This window comes from Sceloporus undulatus, chromosome 10 (assembly GCF_019175285.1).
Source record: "Sceloporus undulatus isolate JIND9_A2432 ecotype Alabama chromosome 10, SceUnd_v1.1, whole genome shotgun sequence".
NCBI classification, from domain to species: domain Eukaryota; kingdom Metazoa; phylum Chordata; class Lepidosauria; order Squamata; family Phrynosomatidae; genus Sceloporus; species Sceloporus undulatus.
In genome coordinates, this window is record NC_056531.1 from 7,965,537 (window position 1) to 7,984,921 (window position 19,385).

Below are 19,385 nucleotides of genomic sequence, written 5' to 3' on the forward strand. Positions count from 1 at the left end.
TTGGTAGATGAAGGGAATGCTGTGGATATAGTATATCTTGATTTCAGTAAGGCCTTTGACAAGGTTCCCCATGACATTCTTGCAAACAAGCTTGTAAAATGTGGGCTAGACAAAGGAACTGTTACATGGATCTGTAACTGGTTGACCGGCCGAACCCAAAGGGTGCTCAACAATGGCTCCTTTTCATCCTGGAGAGAAGTGACCAGTGGGGTCCCACAGGGCTCTGTCCTGGGCCCAGTGCTATTCAACATCTTTATCAATGACCTGGATGACAGAATTGGGAGCATACTTATCAAATTTGCAGATGACACCAAATTAGGAGGAATAGCTAATACCCCAGAGGACAGGATCAAGATTCAAAATGACCTGAATAGACTAGAAAGCTGGGCCAAAGCTAACAAAATGAAATTCAACACGGAGAAATGTAAGGTATTGCACTTATGGCGGAAAAATAAAATGCACAGATATAGGATGGGTGACACCTGGCTGAATGAAACTATGTGTGAAAGGGATCTAGGAGTCCAAGTAGACCACAAGTTGAACATGAGTGAACAGTGTGATGCGGCAGCTAAAAAGGCCAATGCTATTTTAGGCTGCATCAATAGAAGTATAGTGTCTAGATCAAGAGAAGTAATAGTGCCACTGTATTCTGCTTTGGTCAGGCCCCACCTAGAATATTGTGTCCAGTTCTGGGCACCACAATTCAGAAAGGACATTGAGAAACTGGAGCGTGTCCAAAGGAGGGCGACAAAAATGGTGAAGGGTCTGGAAACCATGCCCTATGAGGAACGACTTAGGGAGCTGGGGATGTTTAGCCTGGAGAAAAGAAGGTTAAGAGGCGATATGATAGCCCTGTTTAAATATTTGAAAGGATGTCATGTTGAAGAGGGAGCAAGCTTGTTTTCTGCTGCTCCAGAAAACAGGACCCGGAGCAATGGATGCAAGCTACAGGAAAAGAGATTCCATCTGAACATTAGGAGGAACTTCCTGACAGTAAGGGCTGTTCGACAGTGGAATGCACTTCCTCGGAGGGTGATAGAGTCTCCTTCCTTGGAGGTCTTTAAACAGAGGCTGGATGGCCATCTTTCAGGGATGCTGTGATTTGGATTTCCTGCATGGCAGGGGGTTGGACTGGATGGCCCTAGTGGTCTCTTCCAACTCTACGATTCTATGATTCTATGATTCTATGATTCATTTATATACTGCTTCATACAGCACTGAGCAGTCTCTAAGTGGTTACAGTTCTAAGCTAATTGCCCCCATCATGCTGGGTACTCATTTTAGCAACCTCAGAAGGATGCAAGGCTGAGTCGATCCTGAGCCCCTGGCTGGGATTGAATTTACAATCTTGTGATGGGATCCTAGACTATTAAATTCATTTATGCTTTGTATATACCTTATACGCATAGCCTGAAGCTAATTTTATACACAATTTATAAAATAATTTTGTGCATTAAACAAAGTCTGTGTACACTGAACCAACAGAAAGCAAATGTGTCACTGTCTCCATAATTTTGGATTTTGGAGTATTTCCAATTCAAGAATTCCAGAAAAGGGAAACTCAACCTTTTCATTCTGCTTTTTTATAAAAAAAAACAAAAAACAAAAACCTCAAGGCTCTCCTCTTCCTCCTCCCTTCCTCCTCACAACAATCCTGTGAGGTAGGTCAGATTGAATAGAACTGGTCTGAGGTCACCTAGGTCCAAAACACACTGCAGAAATAATCCAGTTTGAGACCACTGTAACTGCCCTGGCTCAGTGCTAGGGAATCCTGGAAACTGTAGTTTATTGTGGCACCAGAGCATTCTGAAAGAATTATAGAGTTAGAAGAGACCCCAAGGGCCATCCAGTCCAACCCCTTGCTATGAAGGAACTCTCAATCAAAGCATCCCCAACAGAAGGCCATCCAGCCCCTGTTTAAAGACCTCCACCACACTCAAAGAAGGCTAAATGTCTCACAAAACTACAATTCCCAAAATTCCCTAGCCAGGGCAGTTAAAGCGGTCTCAAACTGGATTATTTCTGCAGTGTATTTTGGACTCTACTGAAGTTCATTCTCAGTGGGGACTTGAAACTGAACCCCTCAGCTCTCAGTCCAATACTCTATTACTCCAAACCCTGCAGTTGCTCTCGCTACTCAGAATCCTGTTGGCATCTGACACATATGTCAGTTTCTCTGTAGAAGCAGTTGCGCTTTCCCCCACCAATGTATAATGGCTGTTCAAGGTAACAGAATTGTACTTGTGGTGCCATTGTGCATGTGCCATGCATCCATATGGAATTATGTTTTGCATAAGGTTGCAAATTGTGTGTGCATTCAGTTGCACCACGACTGGCTCTAGGTATTTGGCCACCCTAGGTGAGAAATATTTTAACACCCCTTGTCACCCCTCATAATTATTTTCACCCCTTGATTTCCGCTGTTTCGTTTGTTAAAGCTAAACATGACAAAAAGCCTAGGTTCCCATCTCTTGTCATAGTATTGAGAATTAGTCAGAAAGCCATTTAAAAACTCTACCACGGACACAGGGGGCGCACATTTATGTTTTGGCCATTGTACAAAGAAACCGTCATATGGTAGCTTGCTTTTATGTCGCTTGCTGTAATGAGTTTTCACTTTAATATTGTTTAATTATGCAAAAAATTATAAAAAAATATAAGCTGTCACGCCGCCCTAAATTTTGCCGCCCTAGTTTGCCTATATGGATGAGCCGGCCCTGAGCTGCACAGCACTGACATTCAACATAAGAAGTGTCTAGTACAATAACTGCGTACCTCAATATACAGAGGTTTATGCTATGTAATCCTGAGGTAAAATATCAGCTATTATATTTTCTCCCTGCAATACCTGTGTGAAATCCCACAGCCTCTGGGCTGGCTTCTGAGTGTCTTCACATTTTTTAAGGATTGGAGTCCTTCTTTTCCCATCATCAATGAGACATTTGGAATCGGGCAGAAAAGCTGTAGATCCCAAAGGACCCAGTTGCAGGAGTCCTTCAGAACTGTAACGAACAAGCTGGGGTGGGGTGGGGTGGGGGGTGGAACAAGGAAAAACAATACTGCAGCCAAGTAAATACTGATTATTTTCTCAACAAACAAACAAACAAAAAAGAATACCCGCTGCTCCCAGGGCAATCTCTCCCACCTGCTGGTTTAGTATATATGATGTACTAAACCTCTACACATACAGTACAAGGACATATTTAGGCATAGGCAAACCAGCACCTTTCAGAGATGTTGGACTACAGCCCCCATCAACAAAAACAAGGACAATCATTGGGGTGATGGGAACTATAGTGCAACACATCAAGAAGGAGTTGTTGTTGTGGTGTGCCTTCTAATCATTTCCAACTTATGGCAATCCTAAGGCAAACCTATCCTGGAGTTTTCTGGGGCTGAGAGTGGGTGACTTGCCCAAGTGTATTTCCATGGCCAAATGGGGAACTGAACCCTGATTTCCAGAGTCCAACCACTACACCATGCTGGCTCTCACTTGGTTTGCTTCCCCCACACTTATATGGTAAATGGATAGTACCTAGCACGTTTATGGGGAAATACTTTCTCCTGTGTCTCCCAGTATTAGAAAGGAATTCTGGGAGTTGCAAATTCAAAAAAGTCTCCAGCCTGTGCTTTTCACAGCCTTTGTGATTATCACACCTGTCTCTCACTGACTCAAATGATAGGTAACAAGCAATTACGATATGCTGTCATATTTATCACTGTTTGCTCTAAAAGCATAATGTAATTTTATGCATAACAGAAATAAAACATAGATGTGTTGCTTTACCAGGGAGAATGATGTCAGCTTTCATCAGTTCCAGACAGCATGTCTAGTTTCAAGAATAATATCATAGAATCATAGAATCATAGAATAGAGTTGGAAGAAAACTCACAGCAGGTAAAGGAGTGGATTCAGGATTTATTTAGGGGCAGAATACTTGGTGGTGGTGGTGAGTCCAGAGTATGCTAGCAAATGTAGATAAGCTCCAGGATGTAGGAGACATATGAATGACATACATATGACACATTTTCATTGTGTATGACTGGGGGTTGGACTGGACAGCCCTTGAGATCTCTTCCAACTCTAGGATTCTATTATTCTTAGCATATATATGGGGGAGTGGATCACACAAGTGTGCCAACTGCTGCTGGCCGCTCAACCAGTGCCCACCATACTGCTTCTCAGTGCAATAATTTAGTTTTGATTATTTATTATTGTTGTTGTTGTTGTTATTATTATTGTTATTATTATAGTTTATTTTTATAGCGCTGTGAATGTAGGTAGAACTTCCTGACAGTAAGGGCTGTTTGACAGTGGAACAAACTCCCTCGGAGTGTAGTGGAGTCTCCTTCCTTGGAGGTCTTTAAACAGAGGTTAGATGGCCATCTGTCGGGGATGCTTTGATTTGGACTTCCTGCATGGCAGGGGGTTGGACTGGATGGCCCTTGTGGTCTGTTCCAACTCTATGATTCTATGATTCTATGTACACAGCGCTGTACATACAAATGATCAAATCAATAAAAATGAAACCTGCCAATGGTGTACAATCTGCAAAATACATATAAAACAATAGGTAATAATATAAAATAGAATTGGTTAAAATAAGCAGGCAACAATTAAAATGATCTTTCTTTTGGTCTTAGGTATGCTTTTAAATACACTGATATTTGAATTCTAAACCTTCAGCTCTGTCTCCAATACTAGAGGGGCTCTCCCCAGAAATGATGGCTTTCTATCTTCTTCTTTTTTATTCCCCAGTGTTTCTCTCTGTACTGTGTGTTGTCAGCTCATACAGATATGAATAGTCAAGTTCGTCTTGCTGAAGGAAATGCAGACATCATGAATACTAGAGTGCAGAAAGCAGAGTGACCTGAGAGGACCAACCAATCAACTGAGCTTTAAGAACATATTTCATTTTTTACAAAGCAAATTTAAAGTTCTCTAGCACAATAAATACCTGAACCAGTTTGTATAAAATTGAGACCCAATCTCAATTGGACTCCAAAATGGAGGTTTGTACAGCTCTAAAAAACCCTTTGTTCTAGAACTGAGTTTTCCTTACATTTTCCTCTCTAGTCCCAACACTCCTGTTAGTTATTAAGATGCTGTAAATAACTTTGGTTCTTCAGTCTTCTCCCTTAGGTCATAATTTAGGAGATAAACAATGTGAAATTGTGCCTACCTGGGAGGACATTCCATGGCATGGGTAGAGAATTGCTTTGTCGTCATCTTCAGCTCCCTGGTCCAAGCAGTAGCCACTGGCTTTGCTGTTACGCACCTGAAATCAAAATTGGGAGGGGGAGAATAAATTCAGGTTCATAAGTGTATTATATTTCCATTACATGATCCTAGCTTGTTTACAGAGGAAGCCTGAGAAACACATTTACCTGATGAAGCTAGTGAAGCTTCAAAAGCTTGTATCATGTATTTTCTCAATTTTAGTTGGTCCAGTTAAGGTATCACCATTTTGTGCATTTGGGATGTTATACTTTGCTGTATGGACGACATGGATACCCGCAAATATTTTTACTGACCTTAAACATTTTAAAGCACTCGTTGCTAATTTGCTACCAGTCCAAATGCAAGGTACTGGTGATGACATTTAAAGACCTAAATGGCTTGGGACCTAAATGGCTTCTCCCTATGTATACTTTCCCAGTACCCTCCTCTGTGCTCCACCAGTGAAGGCAATACAAAGTGAGAGCACATGAGAGAAAACCTTCTTGGCTGTGGCACCCTAATTGTGGAATGCCCTCCCCTAGGAGATGCCAATATTGGTTTATTTCTGGTGCCAAGCCAAAACGTGGCTCTTTATTAAAGCCTTTAGGAACTGATTTATTTCAAATGTGTATATATATATATATATATATATACACACACACACACACATACACACACACACACACACACACACACGGTTTTAAATTGTCATAGTTTTAATGTGAAGTCGAAAGCTTTCATGGCTGGCATCCACAGCCTGAAAAACCCACAAAATCAGATAGCGCAGCGGACAACAGACATCACCGCACCACACCAGGGCGGTAATGGCGCTTTGGCAGTGGCAGAAAAAGCAGCTGCATTTTGCAGCTCCTTTTTCTGACTGCATAGTTGTCGAGATGTGTGGTCGCCACGGCAACAATACTGGGGATAAAGGGGAGACCTCTGTCTGTCCCTTTCCCCCTGTCTGTCCAGCCCCTATGTACTTGGGGTGGCTCAGTGGTTAAAACACTGACTCTGATGATCACAAGGTCAGCAGGTTGGCAGTTCAAGGCCCAAGCACCATGTGGTGGAGTGAGCTCCTGGCATAGAAACATAGAAACTGCTTTACATTGTGGCAGAGCATTGGTCTGTCTAGCTTAACATTTGGCAGCATGACTGTCAGCAGCACTCCTAAGAAGATGAGGAATTTCCTATTTCTATTTTGAGAATTGTACACGGGGCCTTTTGCTAGCAAAGAATAAGCTTAGCATTGAGTTAAGGATTAAGATAGAGGGGGAGATACTATCAGTGTTAGATCTTTTTATACCAGTATATCTCAAGAGGATGCCCTCACCCTTGCACACCATACTTTGTACAGGAAAGAAGTAAAAAACACACACCCCTTCCCACTTCCCTTGTTGAAATATATACATATATAACATACAATATATCATAATCCTACATAAAAGATAAAGAAAAAATAACATAAAAACAACAGAAACAACAAAAAACCAATACATATCTACTGAAACATACCCAAATTAATATATAATTTCAGTATCAACAGCATAATGTCATATGAACAACAAACAAGTAAGTTTGGTCAGAAACAATTTATTATCTAAAACTGAGGAGTTATATGGAGCCAGCAAAGTGCCAGGGTTTCATTCCCAGCTCATCCATGAAACCCAGTGATCTTGGGCAAGTCACACTCTCTCAGCCTTGGAGGATGACAATGGCGGTTTACAGACCGCCAGATATGGCACCCCCGTCACGTGCTAGGGGTTGGCCGAGGACGCAGCATCCATGCCGGCCTCACGCCTAGCACATGACAGGGGCGTAATCATGGCGGCGTCCTGTACACATGGGGGCCACCATGATTACGTCACACGCACACCACCTCCAAATGGAGCAGTGTGCGTGTGATGCCCTTGCGCCGCTGCAGGGCGCTTGTGGCACCCTTTCAACGGCACTGGAAGGAGCTCCGAAACAGAGCTCCTTCTGCCGCTTGTGTCACTGGTGCGGCTTTTAAATGGCTGCGCCAGCGACACAAGGAGAAAGGGACCGAGCAGCTTTTTAACTAACAAAGCTTTTTAAATTTCAGGCATCATGGGCTGTGTCTGTATTTTTTTTCTGGGCCTTGCTTAGGTTGCTTATCACATGAACTTTAAAACCGGCTCTAGCCTCCCGGGCTGCAGCCAGGACACGGGATGGAGGCGGAGATTTCCGCATGCTAAATCGCCACCCTCCATCAGCCTGGATCTGCAGGCTCCTCCTTCTGAGTCAAATTGTTGGATCGTTGGAAAAGCGGTTTATAAATAAACATTTATTATTATTATTATTATTATTATTATTATTATTATTATTATTATTATTATTAAATGACTGTGGCTCCACAGTGGCCACTTCATACCATGCATTACCTCTCCATAAGTGATGGTATTATTGTAGATCCTCATTTCGGGATAGACATTTTCCAAGTACCACTTAAAACTCCGACACTGAAGACGTTGACGCAAAGCTACCCTTTCCGAAACATCTCCAAAGTCAACTCCAGGGTTCTGTGGAAGCAGGAATACATAAACTGAGCAATTCTATTAGGCTATCAGTTTCATTACTTGAACAACACTCATTGTTCATTTCATTTACAAGTGGATTCCTATGCCCACCCTTTTCACAGGTCTTCCTGCATAAATAGCTACTGAATCAACATCTGTCCTTGAGAATAAGAAATAACTATTATTGAACTCTCAAAAGTGTGAGGGAAAATGAGAGAAAGCTGGTGGGGAAATGAAAATGCGAACAAGCTAAATACAGCAACATTCTATTTACTTTCTCAGAGAGATGTAACCAGTACAGAAACAGGGCCATGGAAAAAAACCTTTAAAATGAACTGCAAACAATAATGAAAATATCAGACTGTTGCACACAGGTGAGAAACTTCCTTTAGTCTATTTAAATTCAGATAATTCTTGTAATTGTTGATGTCATGGGGAAAATTTTGTGGAAAGTTTAGAAACTCAACTGGGCTGTCAGGTTCTGAGGTTCCTAACCCCTGCATGTAATATGCAACAACATCCATGCCTTTAACTGATATTTGCCTATTTCAAAGACAGTAGAGAGATTTGGACTAGGTAAGAAGTGAACCGGGAGAGCAACCGACAGTTTTGTGAGATTAACAATCTATTTATTGCAAATATCTTCTTCAGACAAAAGGAGAGGAGATTGTGTACAAGGACATCACTAGATGGTTAACACAAAAATCAAGCACATTACATGATAAGCAACAGAAGATGGACAAACTCCATTCTTGCAGCTAAAACAAGACCAGGCACAGACTATGGCACAGACCATGAACTACTAATATTCAAAATTCGAATAAAGCTGAAGAAGAACACCAAATCAATCACAAAGACAAAATATTATCTGAAGAACATTCCAACAGAATTTTAAAAAGTGTGAGAAACAGATTGCAACTATTAAGACTAATTAACTGAGAACAAGAAGAACTATAGACAGAAATCAAGGACATAGTCAAAGATCAATGCAGAAAGACATCTGTGGCCAAAAAGGAGGAAAAGAAACAATGGCTGACAGATGAAATGCTTCAAGTAGTTAAAGAAAGACAAAAAAAATCAAAGTAAAGGGAGACAGGAACAAAATCAGAACCATAAATGATACTATCCAATGATTAGTGTGCAAGGATAAAGAGAATCAATACAGAGAAACAGAAGACCATGACTGAAAAGGAAGAACAAGAGACCTCTTCCACAAGATGTGGAGGGATAACAACAACAACAACAACAACAACAACAACAACAATATTTACTTATTTGTATCCCACCTCTCCCTTTTTGAGGATTGAGGCAGGTATGAATGACATGGAGAAAAGAAACTTACAAAGATGAGGCCCAAATTTTTGAAAGTGATGTGAAGCCCACACTCAAAAAATTGGAAAGAATAAATCACCAAGAACAGATGACATACCAACAGAACAATCCACAGAGAAAGAATCATGTAAAGTTCTAACTAAAATATGCCATTAAATCTGGAAAACATCTGTGGCCCACAGATTGGAAGCGATCAATATACATTCCAATCCATTTATTAACTGTGCAACACTGGAGGTTCCCCACGTGTACCTATATGTTCAGTACATGCCTGGGAGTTTTGTTTTTATGGGAGGAGACTGTCCTTTTCTTTTCTTTTTTTAAATGCACATATTTGTGCATGTTTTAAATTAGGCACACTGCTTGAATGTTTGCCCTCCCTAGCAAATTGTATTTAAGCAGTAAGAAGTGTTTTGCATTTATCCCAAATATGCACATTTTTCTATGTGCACTTTTCAAATGCATATATTGGAAGTAGCGGAAGCATCTATAGCTGTCCATTCATGGTGACTCTGGAGTACAAAATATGTTTCTTCCATGAACAGTGCATTATAATCCCAATTGTTCTGTTTGGTTTAAATAGTGTACTGCTTTATGCTGTTAAGCAGATTTTACGTATGTACCACCCTCAGATCATGTGAGATCAAAATCTTTTAGTAATATTAAGGTTGCAGTATTGGAGTAGGGGAGGGTCTAGTGGAGATCACTATAAACTGAAGCCCACTTAATATGACAACAGCAGCAGCAGCAGAAAGAAAATGCTTCACTACTTCCCAAGAGTGGGCAATTTTTTGGGGGTGGGGCAGATTGACCAAACCTTCCACAACCATGTCTGTTAGCCTCAGTGCTGCAGAATAAGTATACAGAAATCTAGCAAGGAGCATGACCTTTATCTCCTAGCGGAATCATGCTTCCTTCTAGCAATATTTTCTAATACCCTAAATTCCTTTGGAATCAGAGCTCAGAAATGTTACATTTTTGCATTATGTGTTTCAGAATTCCACATCTTGAATGTCTGTGCTGGCCAGCGCACTCTGCAGACCCCATACGTTTCCAGGTTTTGTTCAGAACAGGAGATCAGCCTCGTGTATAACAGCTTTGTATGCTTTCATTTCTAAAGCTGTTCTGTCCTGTTTCCAAATTAGCCTGCATTTCCTAAATGATTTTTTAAAAAAGACATTTAAATGCTTACTTCTAAATTGATTTTGTGCTAAAATATCTGTTTTAAAATACATTTTGTGTATGTTTCTTCAGCTAAAAATGGTACAGGAAAAGCCAGGGAACACAAAATCAAAATAATATATGTATACTGTAAATTGGACCAAGATATGCAGATTGGATTGGCTGGTATCAGAATATGCAAAGCCTTCTAGCACAACTACTTAAAAGTTCCCTCCCACTTCCTCTTACCGTCATTGGTATGTTCCATGCCATGTACACATGAGACTTGAAATCATCCATCCAGACCTCAGCAGCACGCAAAGCATTCCGCTTTGCATAGTAGTCGATGTCATTGTTGTACGGTTTCTTTGTGCGCTCAATATGGGCCACCCGGGAACAAGGCAACACCTCCATACTTCCTCCACACTGCCAAACCTATGACGAACAACACAAGGGAGCTATGGGGTTAGGGAGGTCTAGTAAAGAGTTGATTACTGTTATACAGTACTAGTTAACTGCGTTTTAGTAGTGTGAAGGTTTTCTATAGTCCCCCTCCACTCCTGAGCTGGATTGGACCCCTTGAGACCACAATTTATCTAAAAACAAACCTAACTGCCTCCCCACAATGAATAACCTATTACATCTTAGCAATGTATTGGGACATTGTCAGGGATTTCATTGGTATTTGCAAACTCAGTCAGGAACTAGCTAAGCTAAGATACGGTAAGAGGAGTGTAAAGAGGCAGAATACAGTGCGCCCTTTGTTTACATGGGGGATCCGTTCCAGACTCCCCCACGTAAAACAAATAACGCCTATGCTCGAGCCCCATTTAAATGACAACAACTACAAGTGCAAAGAAGATCTTCTGCTGACCTAACAAAACCCAATACACAGGACATGTATTCACTGCTTTTGGAAGAACTGAGACAGATGCGTCAAGATATGAAGAAAGACATGGAGGAATTTAGAATGGACATGAGGAGAGATAAAGAGGACTTGAGACGCGATATGGAAAGAATGAAAACCGAGATAAAAGAAGGAGTAAGAGAAGAGTTTAAGGAAATCAATCAAGCTATTAAAGCAATAACCTCAGATGTCAGACAAGTAAAGACTAAACTAAAAGTCTTAGAAAAAAAGAATCAGGAATTGGAAGAGAAACTGAAATAGGAAATTGAGAAATGGAAAGAGAACCAAGCTGAAAGGACAATATGGGAACAGAAATGGCATGAGAGAGGTTTGAAAATCGAGGATTACCGGAAAAAGGGAACGAAAATACTTTTGAGAATGTGACCGAGATCTTAGCAGAATTTATGGGCAGAGAAAAAGAATTGATGGAAATTGAAATAGATAAGGCCTGCCGCGTGAACTCGTGGGTGGCAAAACAGAAAAAACTGCCAAGAGATATTGTCATTTATTTCGTGCGTACACAGATGAAGGAACTCATATTACAACGTCATTTTGAAGCCAAATTAATTGTAGATGAAGTGGAACTGCAGCTACTGAAAGACATCCCCAATAACGTATTGTGGAAGAGGAAAGAATATGTCTTTTTAACGAAGGTGTTAAGAGAAAACGGATTTTGTTATAGGTGGGAAGTCCCTGAGGGGATCTCACTATGGTACAGACATAGACGGGTGAAAGTAACAACAGTCCAAGAACCAAGAGAATTCCTAGACGACTTTCTGAAAGACATAGAACAACAACAAGAAGAAGAACAGCAACAACAACACAATAAAAAAAATGGAGAAGGAACTGACGACCTAAAGAAACAGAGCAGTAAAGTATCAATCAAAGATATTGAAGAAAATAAAGAAGAACAAGACTTGGATGAAGAGCTTCAAAGCTTAGGAGAGATCGAACCAGAAAATGAATAACACAATTAAATATTTATCATGGAATGTAAAAGGACTGAACAATCCTGGTAAAAGGGAAAAAATTAATCACTATTTAAGGAAATTAAAATTGGACGTAATCTGTCTCCAAGAGACTCATATAAAAAATACAGAAATAAAATACTTAAAATGTAGGAAATTAGGGAGAGAGTTCATAGTAGCAGGTGAAAAAAGAAAGAAAGGGGTTGTCTTGTATGTAAACGATAAGATAGCAGCAAAAGAAATTTTCAGACACAAAAGGATACTTCATTGGCGTGGAAATAAATTGGTATCAAGAAAAACATTACTGATAGGGGTATATTCACCAAATGAAAATAAAGAAAAGTTCTATCAGAAATTGAAGGATAACATGTTACAATATGACTATGAAAATATTGTGATGTTAGGCGACTGGAATGAGTTATTGACCCAACAATAGATAGAAGAAGTACTAAGCCCAACAAGAAAAACCAGGGTAAACTACCAAAATCCTACTTCGAATTGAAAAACATGTTGGTTTTAATGGATATTTGGCGAGTAAAAATGGGAAATGTAAAAGACTATACATACTACTCTATCATAAATCTTGGTCTCGAATTGATATGTATTTAATTTGTTTGATGATGGCTCCCAAAGTTTGTAAAGTAGATATACTCCCTAAGATATTGTCTGATCACAACCCAATAACAATGGAAATTAAACTTGATTAGAAAGCTTATATTTGGAGATTAAACGAAAATTTGTTAAAAGATGAAAAAATCGTAAGTCAAGCCCAAAAAACCTTAGAACTATTTTTTTAGGAAAATTTGAATAAAGAAGTAGAAGACCGGGTGGTATGGGATACCTCAAAAGCTGTAATGAGGGGAATCTTTATACAAACAAATATAGAATTAAAGAAAGCACGGGGTTTAAAACTGAATAAAATATTGCAGGATATAAGAGAAAAAGAACAATTATTAAAAAAGAAACCAGGTAAGAAAGAATTAATAGAGAAAATACAGATAATGCAAAAACACTTAACATTGATTCTTGTGGACAAGATGGAGAAAAAAATTAAATACACAAAGCAAAAATACTTTGAATCCGCTAATAAGTGCAGAAAATGGCTATCTTGGAAATCGAAAGAGAATAGAGAGAAAAGTACATTAGTGGAAATAAAAGAAGATGGGAAAATCTATACAGAACAAAGCCAAATTAAAAAGGTTTTCCAAAACTATTTCAAAAACTTCTTTTTGGGGAAATTAACAAATAAGAAAGAAATAGAAACGTTTCTCCAAAATGAAGATATTAAATCAATTAATAAGGAACAACAGGATGTTATAAATGAAAAAAATTCTATTTAAGAAATTACAGAAGCAATTAAAAATCTAAAACTAAGCAAATCACCAGGTCCAGATGGCTTCTCCTCCCTTTATTATCAAAAATTAATTAATAGCTTAATTAATCCACTGCAGAATGTAATGAACGGTATTCTAGATGGCAAGATACCATACACATGGAAAACATCATTTATCATTTTGATTCCTAAACAAGATAAACAATTGGATGATCCCAGAAATTACAGACCCATAGCTTTGTTAAATAAAATATTTGCAGCAATTTTGGCATCAAGACTGAAAGTAATATTAAAAGATTGGATCGATAAGGACCAATGTGGATTTCTACCCAAGAGACAAATTAAGGATAATATAAGAAATTTAATAAATTTCAATTAATATTTTGAAAAGAGACTGGATAAGCAAGCTGCCTTAATTTTCTTAGATGCTGAAAAGTCATTCAACAACCTGTGCTGGGACTTTATGATTGGAGTATTAAAGAAAATGGAATTAGGAAAAAAACTATATAAAATGGATACAGGAAATTTACAAAGAGCAAGAAGCCAAAATACTAATTAACGGAGAAAGAACAAAAAGTATTCAGATTAGAAAGGGAACCAGGCAGGGATGCCCTCTATCTCCGCTACTATTCATTACAGCATTTGAAATCTTAAATAATAAAATTAGACGAGATAAAACAATTGCTGGAATAAAAATAAGAAATTTTGAATATAAATTACAAGCATATGCAGACGATCTTGCCATTATATTGGCCAACTTGGTGGAAGATATTACACAAATGTTAAAAGTAATAGAGAAGTATGGAAAGTACGCCGATCTAAAAATTAACAAAGATAAATCTAATATTCTACCTCTGAATATAAACCAAAAAGACTGTGAAATTAAAATTAAGATTTAAAACAGATAGTGAAACCCATCAGATAGAAAAAGAAGATACTGAATTCGGAACACTGTTAAGTAAAGATTCGGATCATACAATTTCTAAATTATACAAAATATTATTACATTTAGAAATGGAAGATGAAACGGTTAAGCAATACATGATTAAGTGGGCACAGGATTTAGGAACCCCAATACTTATAGAGGAATGGGAAAAGAACCAGAATGTCAGACTGAAATATACATTAAGTGCTGATGTGAAAGAAAATTATCTTAAGTTACAATACAGATGGTATATAACACCAGAAAAATTAAGTAAAATATACAAAAACAATAAGAAAGAATGCTGAAATTGTAATAATACAAACGCAAACTATATGCATATGTTGTGGGAATGTAAAAAAATTAAAAACTTTTGGAGCCAGATTCAAAAAGAATTGGAAGGGATATTAAATACAAAAATAAAATTCGAGCCCAAAATTTTTCTATTAGGAATGCTGAGTGATGCAAAATTGGAGAGCAGATATGGGAAGATTATATTTTATATGATAAATGCCGCAAGAATGGTGATTGCTAAAGAGTGGAAAAGTAAAGAGGATCTGTTATTAAAAAACTATTATATGATATGATAGAACTAGATAAACTCACAAATTTATTGAGAGATGGGAACGAAAAAAGATGGGAGGAGGCATGGGCATCCATTGAGTATCTAAAAGAGAAAACAAAGAAAGCACCAAATTAAACATTAAAAAGAATGGTAAAGAATGTTGGAAATGTGTAACAATTATGGTAGTAAAAGAAGCTACAGGAGCGCACAACAATCAGAAAATGTAAGTCATTTGTGATAAGTGAATATAATTAATATTAAGTAAGGGAAATAAAATGTTGGGAAATATAGAGTGCACAAAATAAGAAAGAACTTGTAGAGTACAGGGAAAATAACATTCAAAACACACCAAATGGCATCAGACAATCTTCTGTTAGGCATAAAGCCACATTGGTCAGGTGTGATGTATTCAGTTATGAAGCTGTTTATTCTGTTTGCCAATAGCTTAGTCTCTTGGTTTTGTAATGCAATTGGCTTAAATGCTGAGGTGGAAGGATAGCATTCATCAGTTTTGGGAATCAGAATAAATTTAGATTTGAGCTGAGACTGGGGACATAGGCCCTGTGCCCTAAATTCATTGAATAAAGTGAGCAGAGGTGGGGCAATTTAGTAATAGCATTATTAGTAGAATTTCCCCGTAAATCCATCCGGCCTAGGGGACTTCCCAGGTCTGATACTTTGAATGGCCCATTTAATTTCATCCATTGTGAATGGTTGGTTGAGGGAAACTGAATATATATCTTTGATTTTTTTTTTTATGTTAAATGATTCAATAAAGGAGTGAATCTTATCCAGATGTGTTGGTTCCTCAGAATTTAAATCAGAGTAGAAGTCTGGAATTCATTAACCATTTCTGTAGGGGAGGTTTTAATCTCACCATGAGGAGATGTAATATCTTTTTGGCTAGCCTGGCTAGTAACTTGGAGTTTTTCTTGTTGTTTTCATAAAAATATGCTTTGGTATAGTGAAGTTGTGTGTGTATTTTATAAAAGTCCAGAGCTTCTAGTTCTTTTCTTTTCTTTAAAAGGGCTTTGAGTGTCTCAGGTTTTTGATGCTTTTTATGGGAAGAGGAGAGGGAATCGATTTCATTCTTTAATTCTAACCGTTTTTCCTCTCTAATAATTTTTTGTTTGGAACCTGTAGGTGTCCTACAGTAAGGCAGTAAGTGACTTCATTAGATCAGTTTTCTGTATAAAATTGTTCATTAGTGTCATTTATGGATTTTTTTTTAAAGTTTTCATTTGTGAGAAGTGATGCATTGAATTTTCAGGTTGTGGCAGGTTGTGAACCTTTTGTTAATAGCCATTCTAAGGTTGACGGAGAATGGTCTGAATCAAGGATCTGCTGTATTGCATAATCAATTATCTTTTCCATCTAAAGATTGGAAATAAAGAAATGATCTATGCAAGAGTATGTTTTGTGGACCACAGAGAAAAAAGTGAAGTCCTTTGCTATTGGATATAGGGCCTGCCAGGGATCAAGCAATCCTGCATCTTTAATTATTTGTGCTAATTTTGCAGGATCATTAGAAGAAGCTGGGGGGGGGGGTTGTGATTTATCTAGGTAGGGGTGCAAGACCTCATTGGAATTACCCCCTATTATTATAGTGCCAGTGGCCACTTCATTTAGTCTAACTAAAAGTTGCCATAAATTGCTGTTGAGCTTCTTGGCAAGATTTGTTCAGAGGGGGGTTGCCAGTGCCTTCCTATGAGGCTAAGAGAGTATGACTTGCCCAAGGCTGCCCAGTGGGTTTCCACAGCTAATTTAAATCTTGATCGCCCATTGTCCTTGTCCAAGATTTAAACCACTACACCACACTGGCTCTCACCATCCCCAAAGGCTTCCATCATTTCTTCATCTTCCAGGAGAGTCTGCTCCACCTCCAGCCTCATCCTCTCTAATAAGCTGAAATGTAGCTAAATGTGCCTCAAGCTGCTGAACATTCCGTTCCAGTGGGGAAAGCCAGCTTGCACTTGCATAGGTACAACATGGCAGAGCCTCTCTGAAGAAAACAAATATGACACAAAAGTTGCAGTGATCTGCAACAACACCATCACCATACATGCTAGTCATCAGAGATAAATAGTGGTATAGCTGTCCAAGCCTGCAAAATGGTGACAAAAATGCCTGTTTATCCTGTTTGCTGAGCTCCATAGACTGAGGCAGCTGCTACGTAGAGCTAGCCACTGCTGGCTCTACCCCCAGCCAAGTAAGTGATTCAGCAGATGCCCTGCCTCCCTTAGACTATGTGCCTCCAAACAACGCAGTGAAATTGGCAAGGCATTCAGGCAAGATTGCCTTTTATGAACCTTTTTGTTGAATTTATCTGCTGCATGTATCTTATATAAAACAGGACTAGACTTGTAGGAAAGAGTTAAAGATAGGAGGAATGAACACCAGTTTAGGATATGCAGATGACACCACACTATTATCTGTAAATAGAGAAGACTCAGAATTATTGTTGAAGAAAGTCAAGGAATGAAGTGCAAAGACAGGTTTATAGTGGAATGTCAAGAAAAATAATGACCATAGAAGAATTACATGACATTAGATGATGAAGAAATTGAAATAGTTAATTATTTTCTAGGCCTTCAGTCAGTCATTAATCAGAATGGAGACTGCAGAGGAAATCAGAAGAAGACTAGGATGTGGAAGGGTAGCTATGAAAGAACTAGACAAGATCCTGGAGTGTAAAGATTCGTCATTGAATACTAAAAGGATTGTCCGCATTATTGTATTTCCAGTTTTTATGTATGGTTGTGAAAGCTGGACAGTGAAAAAAGCTAGTAGGAAGAAAATAAACTCATTTGATATATGGTGTCAGAGAAGAGTTCTACAGATACCATGGACTGTTTTTTATACATAACTTTAAAAAAGAGCAAATACAATACAATAGAATAAAGTACATAATATCACTTAACAATACGTCTTACATCCACATGAAGACATCATCTAACCACTACCACCTAAATATAAACACATCAAGACAAACCGTTACATAACTAACAATCTCTAAAACAGAACCGAACAAAGCCCGCCCACCCACCCACACACACACACAAAGAAAAGAAAAGAAAAATTTAAACTTCCTGAATCCCAACCAAGTCATGTTTGAAATAATATCAGCTACCATTTCTATCTCCTTTCAGGTTATTCTAGTCACAACCAAACTATTTGTATAAAATGGGATTTCCCCCTAAACTCATGAATTTAAGGGCCTGAACAGACAGACCAAAATAAAGCTGCTTCGAATCACTTTGGAGGCATGCTTTTTAAATGATGCATGCATCCTAAGAGTCTGAAAGCCATTCAAAAGCCACGCTCCAGTCCTAAGGACTGGAGCACAGCTTTGGCACAGCTTCGTGTCATTTAAACAGCATACCCCCAAAGTGATCCAATGCAGCTTTATTTTGGCCTGTCTGTTTGGGCCCTTAAATTACCATATTTTCAATTTGGCATCTATAACCTCTTTAGGCTGACTCATCTATCATCCGTTTCATCCTTAACCTCAAATTCCTTAATAAATTTGTAAAATGGTTTCCAGATCTCATTAAATTTTTCCCAGTCTTGTCCTCTCAAAGTTATGGTCAGTTTATCCATCTGCACTAAATCCAGTAATGTAATCAACCATGAGTCAATAGAGGGACAGACCTCAGTTTTCCATTTACTAGCAAAGACATCCTAGCACTTGTGGTTGCGTAAAACAAAAATTTACCATGTTTATTTTCCATTTCCTCATTTTCACATATACTAAGTAAGTAAAGTTTGGGGTCAATATGGAATCTCATTTGTATAATTTTCATAACTGCATGTATTCCCCTCCAAAACTTCCTAGCCCATTTACAACTCCACCAAATATGGTAAAACGTACCTATTTTGTTTTCACATTTCCAAAATTTGTCTGAAACCCCTTTATAAATTCTTGCTAATTTTACCGGAGTTAAGTACCACCTGAATTGCATTTTGAAGAAATTCTCTTTTAATTCATTGCAAAGGGTGTATTTCAGCCTACTATTCCATGATTTTCCCCACTGTTCTAGATAGATATTTTGTTTTATATCTTGGGACCATTTAATCATCTGTTCTTTTATCACTTCTATGTCCCATTCTAGCAGCCATTTATAAAATAAAGCGATTTTACAGTGATTATCTGAAAATAAAATTTCTTTGAATTTAGATTTTTCTAATTTTATCCCTTTCAATTTGTTATCTGCCCAAAATCTCTCTTTGAGCTGACGATAGAAAAGCCAACCACAGGAGAAGCCTTCCTTTTGCATTTGATCCAGATTTTTAAATTCCAGTTTCCCCTCTCTCATATTTTTATTTGTCAGATCTGCATATGTGATCCATCTATCACCTAATATCTTCTCGCCTTTATGGAAGGCTTCATGGATCGAGATCCATTCTGGAAATCCTGAACATATCCTAGGTTTATATTT

At 38.3% G+C, this 19,385-nt stretch overlaps 1 protein-coding gene across 5 annotated transcripts in view; it reads right to left on the reverse strand.

Annotated features, from left to right (window-relative positions):
- The window catches only part of GALNT9 (polypeptide N-acetylgalactosaminyltransferase 9), a 78,180-nt gene that overhangs the window by 6,776 nt on the left and 52,019 nt on the right, over positions 1-19,385 (reverse strand). For 4 of the 5 annotated variants that reach the window (XR_006100907.1, XR_006100908.1, XM_042442143.1 and 1 more), the window contains 4 exons: positions 10,501-10,686; positions 7,624-7,761; positions 5,184-5,279; positions 2,849-3,016 (listed from right to left, as the gene is read on the reverse strand). Coding sequence is in view for 3 of the 5 variants with exons in the window: in XM_042442143.1 (XP_042298077.1) it covers positions 2,849-3,016; positions 5,184-5,279; positions 7,624-7,761; positions 10,501-10,686 (588 nt within the window). In the remaining 2 variants the exon portion in view is untranslated. Of the gene's footprint in view, positions 1-2,848; positions 3,017-5,183; positions 5,280-7,623; positions 7,762-10,500; positions 10,687-14,987; positions 15,020-19,385 lie in introns of those variants that run through there. The other variant, XM_042442146.1, reaches the window with a different exon arrangement.